Consider the following 15,285-nt stretch of genomic DNA (forward strand, 5'->3'; position numbering starts at 1 on the left):
CTGTTCATTCTTTAAACAAAAATGTCAAGCCCAAATCACTTACTGTAATAGTGGTATTAGTGAGAGCCTCTTTGTTCAGAGCTGTCTTATTTAACGTGCTTAGCAGAGGAGAAGAAGCAGCAAGTACTTCAATGTATGAAATCACATCCACGGGCAGGAGTTCTCTTGTGGTACTTTTCTGAATTTCTTTTAGAATAGCAATTGGCTCTTTGATAGCATTGACCTAAATTAGAGGTAGAGAGAGGTGAGGATGAGCTTTCTGCAATTCAGAATTTCCCTTCACTGTTGAATAGTCATACAGACAGGAGCAAGTCAGGACTCAGGACTGGAACAGTACTAAACAAACAAGCAATATACAAAAAGTATAATATAATAAGTATAATACATGAGTATAATACATAATAAGTATAATAATAAGTATAATACATGAGTGGTGTGGTGTGAATACAAAAATAACTGTATTAATTGTTATCCTTATCTTTATTACTCTTTGACATTTCTATGGAAATTTTTAGATAACAATCATCATCATCATCTGCTATTTATATAACGCCACTAATTCCGCAGCGCTGTAAAGAGAACTCACTCACATCAGTCCCTGCCCCATTGGAGCTTACAGTCTAAATTCCCTAACACACACACAGACAGAGACTAGGGTCAATTTGTTAGCAGCCAATTAACCTACTTGTATGTTTTTGTAGTGTGGGAGGAAACCGGAGCACCTGGAGGAAACCCACGCAAACACGAGGAGATCATACAAACCCCACACAGATAAGGCCATGGCTGGGAATTGAACACATGACCCCAGCGCTGTGAGACAAAAGTGCTAACCACTGAGCCACCGTGCTGCCATAGCAAATAACAATATATTTAATTGCTGGGCCCCATAGCAAAATTAGGTAGGGGCCGCTGTAGCCCCCAGCCCCCTGCACTGTCCAGCTCCGTGGAGAACTCCGCTCTACTCTTTTCATAGCAGAGAGGGGGCACCCGGTGTGTGGGGGCCTTCAAGTGGTGAAGGGCCCAGCATTGCTACCCCTCACCTCCGATCCGTTTAGCGGACTGCATGCCTGGTAGCTCCACCAGTGATCTTCTACTGTGATATCCATACATCTCAAATCTCATATCAACATACTCTCCCTTCCGCTTAGATCTACCTCTGACCTGCACCTTGTATCGTCTCTGGTAACCACCTCTCATTCTTGCCTACAAGACTTCTCCCATGCTGCCCCCCACTTGTGAGAGAGTGACAAACATAACTATAGATTTGTTATCACACTATTGCAATACTTACTGCTTCTCTGCTTCATGTCTTTCTTTCCCAACTTTAGTAATAAATGTGGTAAAATGTTTAAAAAACACTACTAACGTATTATAAGATATAATGTACTCCTTCTTTCAAATAAAAAGGTATATGAAGTTGTGTGACCATATAAAAGTATGACTCTGCAGGCCCTCTGCTTTCACATTGACGTAGAACTCCTTGGTGACTTCAAATATCCTTATATTACTCAGTAAGGGTTGCATTATCCAATGTCTTTGGCCTGATGGCCACTGAAGATAACTTTTTATACTTCAAGACCTCCGGATCACCCGAAATCCAAAAGCTTAGGAATAGTTTTTTTAATTAGAGTAATTTACACTTATGTTAATTAGTGAAACTATGTAGAACAATGGAATTTAAACTGCCTCTCACTTCTGTGTTCAGAGAATTTGCAGAAAAACGCATTGAAAAGATAGCTTCTATAAGTACATTATATTGATCTTTAATTACAAAATATAAACTAATGCACATATTGATCATTTTAACCATTTACAGGCCAACTTGTATGCATGCCCTTACTTAGGGAAAAGTGGAGGTGTTGCCTTTAGCAACCAATCAGATTCTAGTTATCATTTATTCAGTACATTTGAGAAAATTATAGCAAACCCTCCACTTTTTAGAAAGTTTGAAACATCAACCCCTCTTATATTGTGAAAATGTTGGAATGAAAATATATAGTGCACCAATATCACTCACCTTGACAATGGTCTGTTCAATGTTGTCGGCAACGCACTGGTCATCCAAATGACACTTAATCTTTAGGTTTTCTGGAATAAAAAAAAAAGTGATGTAAATTTCTCGACAACTGTTGAAAAAATTCTGGAATCTTTCATGTGATTTAATTGTCAAACTATTTTACTCCAAATAAATGGTAAAATGAACGTGTGTCTATGGATTATGAATGGAGAGGGGGGGGGGGATAATTAAAGAATCCAACACAGAAGGACCTTTACAAGACATCATACAAAATTTACTGGGCAATCATCATTAATATGACATCTTGGGTTAAATCTATCAAATCTTTTAAAAAAGGAAAAATGGAGGTGATGCAAATAACAGCCAATTAGATTCTAGTTATCATTTTGTAGAACCTGTTAGATAAATGATAGCTAGAATCTGGTTGCTATGGGCAACAACTCCACTTTTGCTTTTTAAAAGGTTTGCTAAATCTGCCGCCTTATCCTTATATTATTTGGATTTCTGTACGTGCTAGTTAATCAAGTCAAACATTTGGTAATGAGGACATTATTCACATTAAGGGCACTGCTGGGCAAGGCTAGGTACCCACTGGAGGTTTTTCAGGCCATTATCGAATCAATCACCCAATAAACGACCGCTCGGCCACATATCACGTCAGCATTTATAATCACACGATGAACCACAATCGTTCCAAAGTGCCGATTCTCTTTTCATTTGGTGGGTCGTATTGTTTAATAATCTGGTTCCAATATTTTCCGATGATGTTTTGTGAATGCACTCATGATCACAACTCCATAGAGTTTACAGAGTCATGGGGCTAGGTTTACTAAACTGCGGGTTTGAAAAAGTGGTGATGTTGCCTATAGCAACCGATCAGATTCTAGCTATCATTTATTTAGTACATGCTACAAAATGACTTCTAGAATCTGATTGGTTGCTATAGGCAACCTCTGTACCTTTTTCAAACCAGCAGTTTAGCAAATATGCCCCATGGTCTTTTCAGCTGATGCCGGGCAATGAACATGTGACTTAAATGTAGAGAGTGCTGTAGATGGAATAGTTTGTTCGTTCAAACTGGGAATGGAAATTTTGTATCAGAGTCACAGAAGCAAATTTCGTAAGGACATGTGGATAGTTATAACATGGCGGTTAATCAGTGTGACAGAAATGAATGAATGATGAATGAATGCATATTGTGCTGTCATTCTCTAAACAACTATAGGGCCAGACGAAGATTAAAGATCTGAAGGTAAATCGTGTGTAGTGTGTATGCATGAAACCCCCGACCGGTCGCACCTTCAGTCGTGAGCACAATCGCTGTAGATAACAGATTGGTCGGAATATTCTCCCATGTGTACCTAGCCTAATATAGGACATAATCTCAGAGGCTATATACGGGCGCTTGGTCAATGTGGCTGAAATGTTTCAGACTGGATTGTTTTGTAGCTGAAACGGAAGAGGTGAAGTAGAAATTAAACGTTTTCTTTCTTTCCGATGTCATGTCCCTATTTGTCTGAAGCTGCAATTTATATGATGCCGCACAGGGAACAGATATGAGTGTTAGGGTTGTTGTTGGTACTGAGAATTTAGACTTGTGTGACAATAGGCTTCTGCAAAATCTCAAAACGATTCTGATCTTACGGCCCCATTCCTAGTAGGTCAACATTACCATCAACATCATCCTTCTTTAAAACTCCATAACATATATGCTCATTTCTTTTTTGCATAGAAAAGTTTTTCCGCCCCTAAAACTATTTTGGAAAGTGCAATAATACTTTTTTTTTGTCACCTATTATATTTTATAAATGTAATTTTATTAAATGTAACCTGCAGGAAAATCGTTCCTTTGTAAACTTCATGTACTAATTAAATGACATGAAACGATGCATTACTATCCCCAGTACTTACCTTGACAGTAAGTCCCATCGTTTGGTTTAAAGAACTGGCTTCCTGAGGATGACTGATAACCTTCCAGACATGAGCAATTGTACCCTCCGGCTGTATTTTCACACTGAGCGTGGTCTCCACACTTGTTTTCCTTGCATTCATCTATATCTGCAAATACCATGTCAAATCGGAGTTTAATGACATATTTATGAAATGTAAACTTTCCCCCCTTGTTAGTAAATGCCTGATGGCAAAAGACCCAGAATTGCAATTTTATTACAAATAATTATAAAAAAGGAACATCTTTTGCACAATAATTTCATGTTTCTCCACCTGTCAATGAAGCATTGATTAGAAAAAAAAGGAAACAATTAAATGTTTAACACATCACAAAATCCTGTTTCAAGAGGATAAGGAAGAGAGTGAAACATTTTTAGATATCTCTAAATTCAGCTGCTGACATCATTATTCTCTCCTAATAAATTACCTGGAAATGCCACTACTTAGTCATGTTTGTAATTAGAATGATGAAAATCTAGAACTTAGACTAAGTAGGAAGTTTTTCATACCAGTTGTCACATGCGGTTATTGGTGTTTAATTGTATACCGGGGTGGATGATAAATTGGAAAGTAAAAGACACAAAAAATTAAATGCGGAGAGAGATCTGTTTAATTATAAGTTTAACAAATATTCTAGGATTATAAAAGGGAGACACACACGGGACTATCGGTCTGGAATAATTGAGTCTTCGGCCGTGTGTATGGCCAAGTTGGACGGATCTGGTCATTGGTTAGGTGTGGCCAACAGATGGATAGCAAGGCATCTTATGTTAATAGTTCGATGAGGACCACATATGTAGTGCTCTACATTGAAACCATGACACCAATTGTATACAACAATATAAACCAGAAGGTAGATATGGTCTTGTCCAATGGAGCTTACAATCTGAGAGGTCTGGGGAACAATTGATACATAAGGTATCAGAATAACAATTGTAGCTGCTGGTCGGGAAAAGTGTAAGTGGCTATTGTAAGGTAGCATTATTAGCAGCCGATGATAAAGCAGCCATTGGTCATTGACAATCAGTCCGTTAATCGTTACAATAAAGAGGATTTCTCACTATCCACTGTCCACTATATCACTATACAATAGCAAGCATTAATATATAACTGATTATTTGTATGTTGTAGCTCTGTTTTTGGAGCTGTTGGCTGTTACAGCCTCTATGATAATGATGTATGTTTCCTTTGTTATTCTTATTTAAGATCTTGTGTGTCTCAGAGCAATGGGACTCACACTTATTCATTGTTAGAAACATACCTCCCAACATGTCTCTCCCCACCAGCGGAACAGGGGCGTGGCCATGGCAAAATTGGGGGGTCGTCACATCGCAACGTGGGCACGCTAACGCCTAGCTTGCCCAATACATACCTCTTTTCCCCCAACATTCACACCTGCAGGACAAACATGACTCCAGGTGAGACAGCGGGGCAAAGCCTTAAAATCGGTACTGTCCTACTGAAATCGGGACTATATTTGATGATGTGATTTCTGGGCTTGCTGCAGGGTCCAGAAAAAGAAACCCGCTAACTAGACATAATACATGTAATTGTAGTGTGCTGTCATTATGTTTTTGTTGGTAACATGTTAGTCCCTCCACAGCTTCTGTAAACTATGAATTCTAGTTTGTTATCTCAGACTTATGCAGTGAAAGTATTATAAGTTGTTCAGAGATAAGCTGCAGTATGTTAGTGTTCATGACACAATATAGAAAGTAATTTAAATAATTTCATAAAGGCTAAATTCGATTTAATTAGGGTGTTCTATATTAAAAACACAACAATGCAAACATATAGCACCATATTTAAAAACAAGTTATTACCAACACTTAAAACAGGGCAAAACGTACAGTCGTCAGGTCCTTGGCTAAATTTGGGGATCGGGGTGGGTGTCAATGTGTTTCCTTTCCTCCTTCATAGACTCCGTTCTGCTTGTTTGAGCCTGCGCTGAGATCTGCGGTTGCGCAGTGAAGCTTTAAGCTACACAAAATACCATTTCCATTGAACAATGGTTGTAGCCTGTGGCATGCTGTAACATTCTCCTTAAATTTAAGATACAGTTGAATAGTGTAAAATCTGCTCAATCTGCATATATACTGTATACTTAAAAAGCAAGAGTACCTCTATTTATTATGCAAAAATCTAAATAAAATATTTTTAAATAGCAATATTTTAATTATCAAGTTTAATACCTAAGAGTATGCATGAGTAAAATACCTAAATAAGAGTAAAAAATAAGCCAATCAGATTTTGCAAAATTAAAACAGGATTTCTAGGTTTAACTTAAGGAATGTCAGTAATTTGGGGGACTTCCTTTGTCAGGAAGCTCTGCATACTCTGAGTCATCCAGAATTACAATGAGTTGAGCCTTACTAGCCAAACCCCATTAACACCAGCTATTTATTCAAAATTTCCAGATATACTGCATTAAAAACAACAGAGTAACTAAAATAACAGGCTGGATAATGTCATTTTCCTCTGAGCTAAATACAGGAACAGAACAGTGTTCTACTTTGGTCTGTGACCATACTGGCGATAATAACATGGAGAGGTGAGCCTAAAAATGAGTATATCATGCTATCGAGAACAGCTTTTAGGAATAAGTCAAATTATTCCACTCATGTCATGATCTTACCCCATGGAAAATTGCACGACGATGAAAGAATCAAACACTTTGTGTGTTTCTCACGTCAATGAAATATTGATTTCACTTTGTGAGGATGAAGTGAAGTCTGCAATCAGCACAGAAGTCACTTTAAACGCATAAAAACCAGACAAGCCATAGAAGTTAATGAAGATATTTATGGACGGGGGAATGAAGGATAGTCTTGTTTTCGCACTGTTAATACAGGGCTGTGAGAGATGCAATAGAATCTAATGCATGTCAACATTGAGGAGAGATCATCTTTGTAAAGTTCTACAACAATCCATTCACTTATCTCTTATTCCACTTATTACAGACAGCTGGGTGTCTAGATCGTACTTTATCTGAAGACATTTCAGCTAACCCCGTCAATCCATTTCTTTCCTGTCCTGTAGAAAGTGAGCTCTACTGCATGACCTTAAAGAAAACCTTCACCATTTTTTTCTGAATCGTTCTATACATTTAAAAATAAAAAAAACGATTTGCAATCGATTTGTTTCTGCTTCTGAATGGCTAAAGTAGAGCATTTTATATTATTAAGTGACAACCGGTGTTAGCCATTAGAACGAACCTGTAAAATCCAACAGGAGTTTGACTGACGTCTTCATGATGACTTTAAGTAAATTAGACATGTTGAAACACTCATCATCATCATCAGTTATTTATATAGCACCACTAATTCCGCAGCGCTGTACAGAGAACTCATTCACATCAGTCCCTGCCCCATTGGAGTTTACAGTCTAAATCCCCTAACATATACACACACACACACACACACACACACACACACACACACACACACACACACAGACTAAGGTCAATTTTGATAGCAGTCAATTAACCTACCAGTATGTTTTTGGAGTGTGGGAGGAAACTGGAGCACCCGGAGGAAACCAATGCAAACACGGGGAGAACATACAAACTCCACACAGATAAGACAATGGTCGGGAATTGAACTCATGACCCCAGCGCTGTGAGGCAGAAGTGCTAACCACATACAGACACTGAGCTTTACGTTACTTCTACTTCTATGGGCGACAGTTCTATTTATGCTATTAAGAGAACAATGCGAGGACCCACCGGCTGTACAATGTTCAAGCCTTCCTAAACAACATTATATAGATGGTGCCTCCATGCATTGCCCCCTTAATAGCATAACGTAAGGCTCAGTGTCGGTATGTGTATGTCTCAGAATTGTTTAATCTAAGTATTTCAACTTGTCTAATTAACTCAAAGTCGGCAATCAGAGCAGTCGCCATGATGACATCAGTCAAACTCCTGTCGGAATTTACAGGTTCGCTATCACGTACCCCACCTGCGACATCATCCATCCACCTCCCACTTCCTGTTACATAATTTTTATAACAGCACTGTGAGTTTCAACATTTGGCAAAAAAAATCTATTGGCTCTAAGGGTTTGACACCCCCAGTGGCATCACAAAAATTTCTTGGCTGGGCCATAGGTTTTTAATTTTTACTGGTTAACTGTATTATGTCTATAAATAGCTCTGTGTGATAAGTAGGATTGTATGAAGCTTCAGAAAGCCTGTTCACTGCAATTCAACCAAATTTTAAAGTTTTCATAAAAACCTGCAAAATTACTGTTTTTCTAAATTGTGCTTTGAAATCGCGCTTCACACTGATCCAATTTGTGGAATCCCAGCTCCAGTTTGCCCTGCTCACTTTATGTCAACCAGCTACAATCTTGGTGGGAGCATCAAGCAATCAGGGCCATCTTAACTACTTCATGGGCCCCCGGGCAATGCCGTGTACCGGGCCCCTAAAAAAAAAAAAAGATTATATATATATATATATAGGGGCCCCCTTAACTTACCTTAAGTCTGATCCTCTTCCTTTTTCCGCGCCGCTGAGTTTCTTCTGCCCTCTTCCGTGCTGTGGTTGCAGTGAATGCTGGGCGTGACATCACACCCAGCGTTCACTGCTAGCACAGCACGGAAGAGGGGACCAGGGAGCCAGGGAGGGAGCCGGATCGCCGCTGACATGACCGCAAGGTAAGTATTTTCATTTTTTTTTTTTTTTTACAGACCTGCCTCGGACAGGCCCCCCTTGCCTGCAGGGCCCCCGGGCACCTGCCCGTCGTGCCCAATGGAAGAGACGGCCCTGCAAGCAATACAACAAGGCACAGATAACCCCACAATCTCTAAGTACACTGTAAAAGAAAAGAAGCAATGCCAGTGTTAGTGGAAACAAAGCAAAGAAAAGTTGGAGATGTTTTTAATTGTGCATCAGTTGGCATTTTAATTAGGATTAGACAATTTCATCAGCTGTCATTAACTTAATATTAAATCCTATTTATACTAAATCTATTACTACTGGCATAGAAAGACTAAGGTGTAGATCCAAAATGTCAACAGCCATAGGGGGAAATGCAATTAACTGCAATCTTCCTCTGAACATCGCGGCTGCACATTTTTTCTGGTACTACGGTACCGCAACATCGCAGATTTCTCCTCGCACCCATATGGGGGGAGGGGGTGAAGAGAAATCCGCAATGTTACAGTAACGCAGAGTGTCTTTGCGACTGTTACGCAGGCACTCAGCGCATAGTTGAATTACCTTCATAATGTCTACATGTTCAAAATGTTGTAAGGTTAACAGCCAAAATGTTGACATAAACCACTAGATTCAATACAGCATTAAACGTTAAAAAAAAAACAATACTGCACAAAACGTACAGAAAAACAAAAACGGTGTGCCATCTCCCTAACAGCTTAAAGAACCCTAGTGCTGCCAGCCTAGGATGGCACTAGCAAAGTCGGGACGACAAAAAGCTTGTGGCCTCCACCCATTTTATGGAGCACAAAAATAGATATGCCATCTAAAATGCCTATCTACATTTAGGGTGAGATCTTACGTGCCCTGCAGATGAATAAATAATGCGTTTTGCTCTTGATAATAGCATCTGACTGATGGCCATTTTAAATAGCATATTAAACCACATTTTCTTACATCCTGGTTCCTGTATATTCTCCGTTTGATTAAAAATAATAGTACATTAATTAATAAGCAGAATAAAACCGTAAAAATTAAAATATGTTCCTTGTTCTTGGTGCTGTAGCGTGTAATAGCAACACACACTAACAAAATACACTTAAAATAAATAAAGATCCAACATTCTAATACAAGAAAAATGTATCTGCCCTTAGAATATCTGCTTATATTCCATTGTTGTCAAATCAGTGCCACTGATTTTGAAATGTGGCGGAATTTCTGTGATTTACAAATTTGTTCACAAGTCAGCCTAGCCCCTGACTATTCTTGACTTCTGTAAGTGCTGACGTGGTCCTTTACGTAGCGCACAATCAGCTTTGGTCCCAACGGGCGCCATGAGTTGTGTAAGTACTTCTAGGTTTCCGCCAAGATGCATCGTTTAGCGGTGCAGCACAGCGCTGGCAGAGACATAGAAGTTTGACCAGGCTGAGGGTAAGGAGTTGGGGGTCATTCGCTGATACGCTGGTAGCAGTTTAAAAACATGAATTTCACTGCTTTACTGAAGCGGAGAAACGTGAACTGCATTCTGGTCAGGGAGTCATTAATCAAACAGGGCAGATGAGATAATAACAAGGTGCACCTGTATTTACAATCTAGGAATATGTACCTTCTACCGGAATACTGTTGGTTCTGGGTTGTGATTGACCACACATGATTACTCCTGAAGCCAGATGCTGATTTATTTAACCAAGAAAACACACATCCTCACTCAGCACAAAATATGATATGCAACTACATATAACTGGAAGAGAATACTAGGGATAATTTTAGGCACGCAAGGCTTAGCTGAAACAATCCTGCAATTACCATATATTGCAAAGTGTTATTGCAGTCCTAGGTGTCTGAAGTATCTTTCTATTAGTAGCTCCTGTAACGGAATCTCTGGGGAACATGGCATTTTGATTAAATTTGGACATAGACCCGGGTAATGTAGAATCAGATCAAACGGTATATCTGAAAACACCCGACACAAATGCAATGATAATTCCATAGTTCATTGCCGGTATTTATTTATCAAGTGGCTATTGGTCGTTTATAGTTTTTACCCATCAAACTGGGAAGGGGGGGTGGGGCGGTTATTCCGTCGGGATATATACCTAGACATTCTCATTCATAGGTTTTCCTCATATCCCTCAAAATTTAAATGATCAGACAACAATAATCTGACTTTTGGGAAATTTTGGGGTGCAGAAAGACTCCAATATTATTATTACATATTTTATGAAGTTTATTATGTTTCATAAAATATCCAAGTTGGTCTTTTAAGTTAAGTGAAAACGGTTAATGTGATATTGATGTGCCAAAACTCAGAGAGACAGATCTTAGTGCATTAGCAAAATATAACATATCATGTAATAAGGATTCCATCTGTCCTCCAGATGTGCTGCAAAGTCTGGCTTCAAAGGCATCAATTGTAAAATATTAAAACCCTTGCAATATACAATGGTGTCACTAGCTAACGTTTTTCATGTGTAAACCTGTTTTAACGTTGATGCAAAAAACAGTGGATTTAGCAAAGCAACATGTGAATGCTGAGTTGAATATCGATGTAACGGCACAGTGTGAGTGTGTTGTAGACTTTGATAAATAGCTCCCCCTATGTTCATTTGTTTCAAGTTCGAACATAAAATTGGATTGGATAATATTAATAATAGTATTAATTAAGATTAATAATTGATCAAGGGGAATATAGATTAGGAAGGACAAATGTGTAGGAGATTTAGCATATGAAGCATATATAGCCACTTACCCTCGCAGTATGTTCCGTCATTGGTCATAAATCTCTCAAGATCGCTGGATACAAAACCAGGTACACACATGCAATAGTAGCTGCCCTTGGTGTTGGTACAATTGGCATTATCCCCGCAGATGAAGGTGGCATTTTGGCATTCGTTGTCATCTGCAAAACAATATATATTTTTTTATAAATAAAATAAACTGCACAGTTATACGTTTACTACGGATCGGTCACCTAAGAGTCTAGAATTCTCCAGGATGGTTCTATTTGTTGCTCTTGGAGATTTTTAATTAAGGATGTTTATTTTCCTCGAATTCAGGCAGCTGATGCATGTGCATTAATGCAATTAGTGGGAATGGGCTCAGACAACGGTATTTCTGCATTTAGAATGCAAATGAAGCGTTAAGTATTTAATGGACTAAACACTCTTTATATAATAGAGGTCTCCTGGTTTGTTTAAAAACAAATCGAATGCTTACAGTAGCTGAAGCTACTCGTATGTAATGGGTTTGTTAGGCCTTCTTGCTTCAATTAGTGCACCCAGGGGAAAAAAAAAATCACTAAACACTTTGCAAAACACAGGGGGTAACTTGCAAAAGTAAAGTGTATTGAAGTTGTTCAAGACAGCAGTGCAAATATGATTGTGCCAAGTGGTGGACCTATCATTGGTGCAGCAGGTGGGGTGCCCTGGGGCCCATGGAGATAATGGGGCTCACTGCATGGCAGATGCAGAGGGTAGAGGGCCCCAATTTCCTCCTCCCCGCCTTTCTGCACCGGGGGGCCCAGAGCTTGCTGGATCCGCCTTTGGTGATGCCTATACAGAGGCAAACTCAGGCTGTTGTCTCAAGCAGGTTTCGGGAAGCAGTAATACATAGGAAGGCAATTTAAACAAGCTGTATGTCTGAATATTGCTTCGTATATAGGGATATTTGGCAACACCACAATTTTGCCACTTCAGTTTTACAGGGGACTCTGATAACTACTTGGGGCTATTGGGGAACCTTCTTATGGGTGTAGTTACATAATTATCAGTAATCTGGAAGCTGAGTACTGCATGTAGCTGCTATCTGTGCTGCTCCTGAGCCCTGCTCCTCCTTACATCTCATTAAGCTGTCTGCTTCATGCTATCCCCACAAGAGCTTCAAAGCCTTTGAATGCCGTGCATTTGGGTGTCCAAAATTAAATTCTGCTCAGAGTTGAAGGGAACTGAGATGTTCTGTTCCATTGTTAGCAGGAAGTGAGGAGCAAAAGAATGTTAAGTGAGGGCAGGGTTGGCTCTGGGAACTTTGTGGACCCTTCAGAAACTTTCTTCAATGCCATTGCTCACACAGAAACATGGGTAACAGTGTTCTTGTCACTCTCCAGTCTCCAATGACATCGCTCAGTGCCATTGCTCACACAGAAACAGGGGTAGCAGTGTTCTTGTCACTCTCCAGTCTCCAGTGCCATTGCTCAGTACCATTGCTTACACAGAAACAGGGGTAGCAGGGTTCTTGTCATTTTCCAGTCTCCAGTGACATTGCTCAGTGCCATTGCTCACACAGACACAGGGGTAGCAGTGTTCTTGTCACTCTCCATTCTCCACTGACATTGCTCAGTGCCATTGCTCACACAGAAACAGGGGTAGCAGTATTCTTGTCACTCTCCAGTCTCCAGTGACATTGCTCAGTGCCATTGCTCACACAGAAACAGGGGTAGCAGTATTCTTGTCACTCTCCAGTCTCCAGTGACATTGCTCAGTGCCATTGCTCACACAGAAACATGGGTAGCAGTATTCTTGTCACTCTCCAGTCTCCAGTGACATTGATTAGTGCCATTGCTCACACAGAAACATGGGTAGCAGTATTCTTGTCACTCTCCAGTCTCCAGTGACATTGCTCAGTGCCATTGCTCACACAGAAACATGGGTAGCAGTATTCTTGTCACTCTCCAGTCTCCAGTGACATTGCTCAGTGCCATTGCTCACACAGACACAGGGGTAGCAGTGTTCTTGTCACTCTCCAGTCTCCAGTGACATTGATTAGTGCCATTGCTCACACAGAAACAGGAGTAACAGTGTTCTTGTCACTCTCCATTCTCCACTGACATTTCTCAGTGCCATTGCTCACACAGAAACAGGGGTAGCAGTATTCTTGTCACTCTCCATTCTCCAGTGACATTGTTCAGTGCAATTGCTCATACAGAAACAGGAGGGGTAGCAGTGTTCTTGTCACTCTCCAGTCTCCAGTGACATTGCTCAGTGCAATTGCTCATACAGAAACAGGAAGGAAATGACTGGAAATTAATGTTATTGAGCTTAATAAAAAGACCCAAATTATGTGATTTTAGCATTTTTTTAGCAATTTTATTTTAAATAATACAGACACCCAAAACCAAAACCAAAACATGTGAGGGCGATTTTGCCAAAACCAAAACACGAAGTTAATACAGATCCAAAACCAAAACCAAAACACAGGGGTCAGTGAACATCCATACTGCAAAGTTTCCTGTTCTACTGTGAAATTGTATTCACTCTACACTTCAAAGCAACTTTGTTCATTGCTAGTTTGGAGTAAGTGAAACAAGCAAGGATAGAAGATGATATTTAAATAGCCAGCGCAGTGCATTCCAGCATATTAAAAAAAAAGCATGCCTTTACAATCATCTCCCTGTAAAAACGACAATCAATTACAACGAAGCCAAAACAGAGCTTGCAGAAAGTAAAGATTTCTGCAGACACAAAAAAAAGTCACAACAAGCATATAAAAAGTATTTTAATGAGCTCTGTCGCTAATTGCGGCACATATGTTGTGCTCACATGCACCAATAACTTTTAAATTATATTATTTTATTGTAATAAAACTAAATAACACTGACCATATGTCACTTTTGCTGTCACCATATGCCGGCACATTTCTTAGAACTTCTGTACATTGGGAATATCTGTAAATTAATTCTTGACATAAAACAGAATTGTATTGCTTTGACGACCATAATGTATGTTTCTCTACAGTCGTTGCAGGATTATAATATTCAGATGATATTGTGAATTCCAACAGAACAATAATTAAAACAATGGAACGATAATTTAGAATATCCTCTACCGTGTTTCAGAAAAAGCAATAAAACTCGTGCTAATGCCACGTCTGCTTTCCTTATAATAAAAGAAGTAACAATTGTGGTACGAAAAAAAAAAATATGCTGACACAGCTTAAACTGTGTATTTTATGGCAAATATTATTTTTCGTTGGTACCAGTCACCTTTACTAGACTAGGTTCAGTCACTGAAACATTTGCACACTGATGTAGTTTCTCCCTTTATTACATTGGCCGAGCAAAGTCTTTTCTCCAGTCAACCAGACAAGACTGGGCTTATCAATTATCCCGCAAAGCGTGGAGCGAAAATGCAATTGTGATATATATACATCTGTAGCCATCCGTTTTACTGCGCACTGGATTCCCTAATTAACCTTCTTGATTTGTTATTTTAATGGCAACTTTTTTTATGAGATGCAATCCCTGCTTTAATTAAGTATAATTGGGAGACAAAACAAACAGTGTATAATAGGATCGAATACCACAGTAATTATAAACATGCTGACAAATATCACATTGATGTGTATTGTATGGATTAATGGAGCCCCTGTGTCAGTTATCAGGATATTATATAAGTCAACAAAGATTTCCGTGAATATAAAAAGACACAACAGTATTTTCTATAATGGGCAGATGGGTATACGTGAAGAGATAATGTATATAATTCCACTGTGTGTCCAACTATTTTTAAGTAATGATTATCAGCCTTTATTGAAAATTAGATAAAACCCCTTAACTGCGTTCGCAAGGTAGAAAAACCAGAGAAGAGTGGAACAGGCTAGATCAACAAAGATGATGAACCATTGTTAAACATACCTGGGTGGTGTACCAATCTAATTAATATACATA

The 15,285-nt window shown here is 39.2% G+C and overlaps 1 protein-coding gene and 1 long non-coding RNA gene across 2 annotated transcripts in view; both read right to left on the bottom strand.

The window, feature by feature from the left end:
* LOC142100007 (uncharacterized) overlaps positions 1-15,285 on the bottom strand; it is a 656,382-nt gene that overhangs the window by 287,797 nt on the left and 353,300 nt on the right. The gene's annotated exons all lie outside the window — the stretch shown is intronic.
* ADGRL4 (adhesion G protein-coupled receptor L4) overlaps positions 1-15,285 on the bottom strand; it is a 113,919-nt gene that overhangs the window by 46,887 nt on the left and 51,747 nt on the right. Inside the window, exons 3-6 of the mRNA XM_075181967.1 lie at positions 11,374-11,523; positions 3,929-4,075; positions 2,018-2,088; positions 44-223 (exon numbers count right to left, since the gene is read on the bottom strand). Of these exons, the coding sequence (XP_075038068.1) occupies positions 44-223; positions 2,018-2,088; positions 3,929-4,075; positions 11,374-11,523 (548 nt within the window). The remainder of the gene's footprint in view (positions 1-43; positions 224-2,017; positions 2,089-3,928; positions 4,076-11,373; positions 11,524-15,285) is intronic.

The sequence above is a fragment of the Mixophyes fleayi genome, chromosome 8 (assembly GCF_038048845.1).
Source record: "Mixophyes fleayi isolate aMixFle1 chromosome 8, aMixFle1.hap1, whole genome shotgun sequence".
Taxonomy (NCBI): domain Eukaryota; kingdom Metazoa; phylum Chordata; class Amphibia; order Anura; family Limnodynastidae; genus Mixophyes; species Mixophyes fleayi.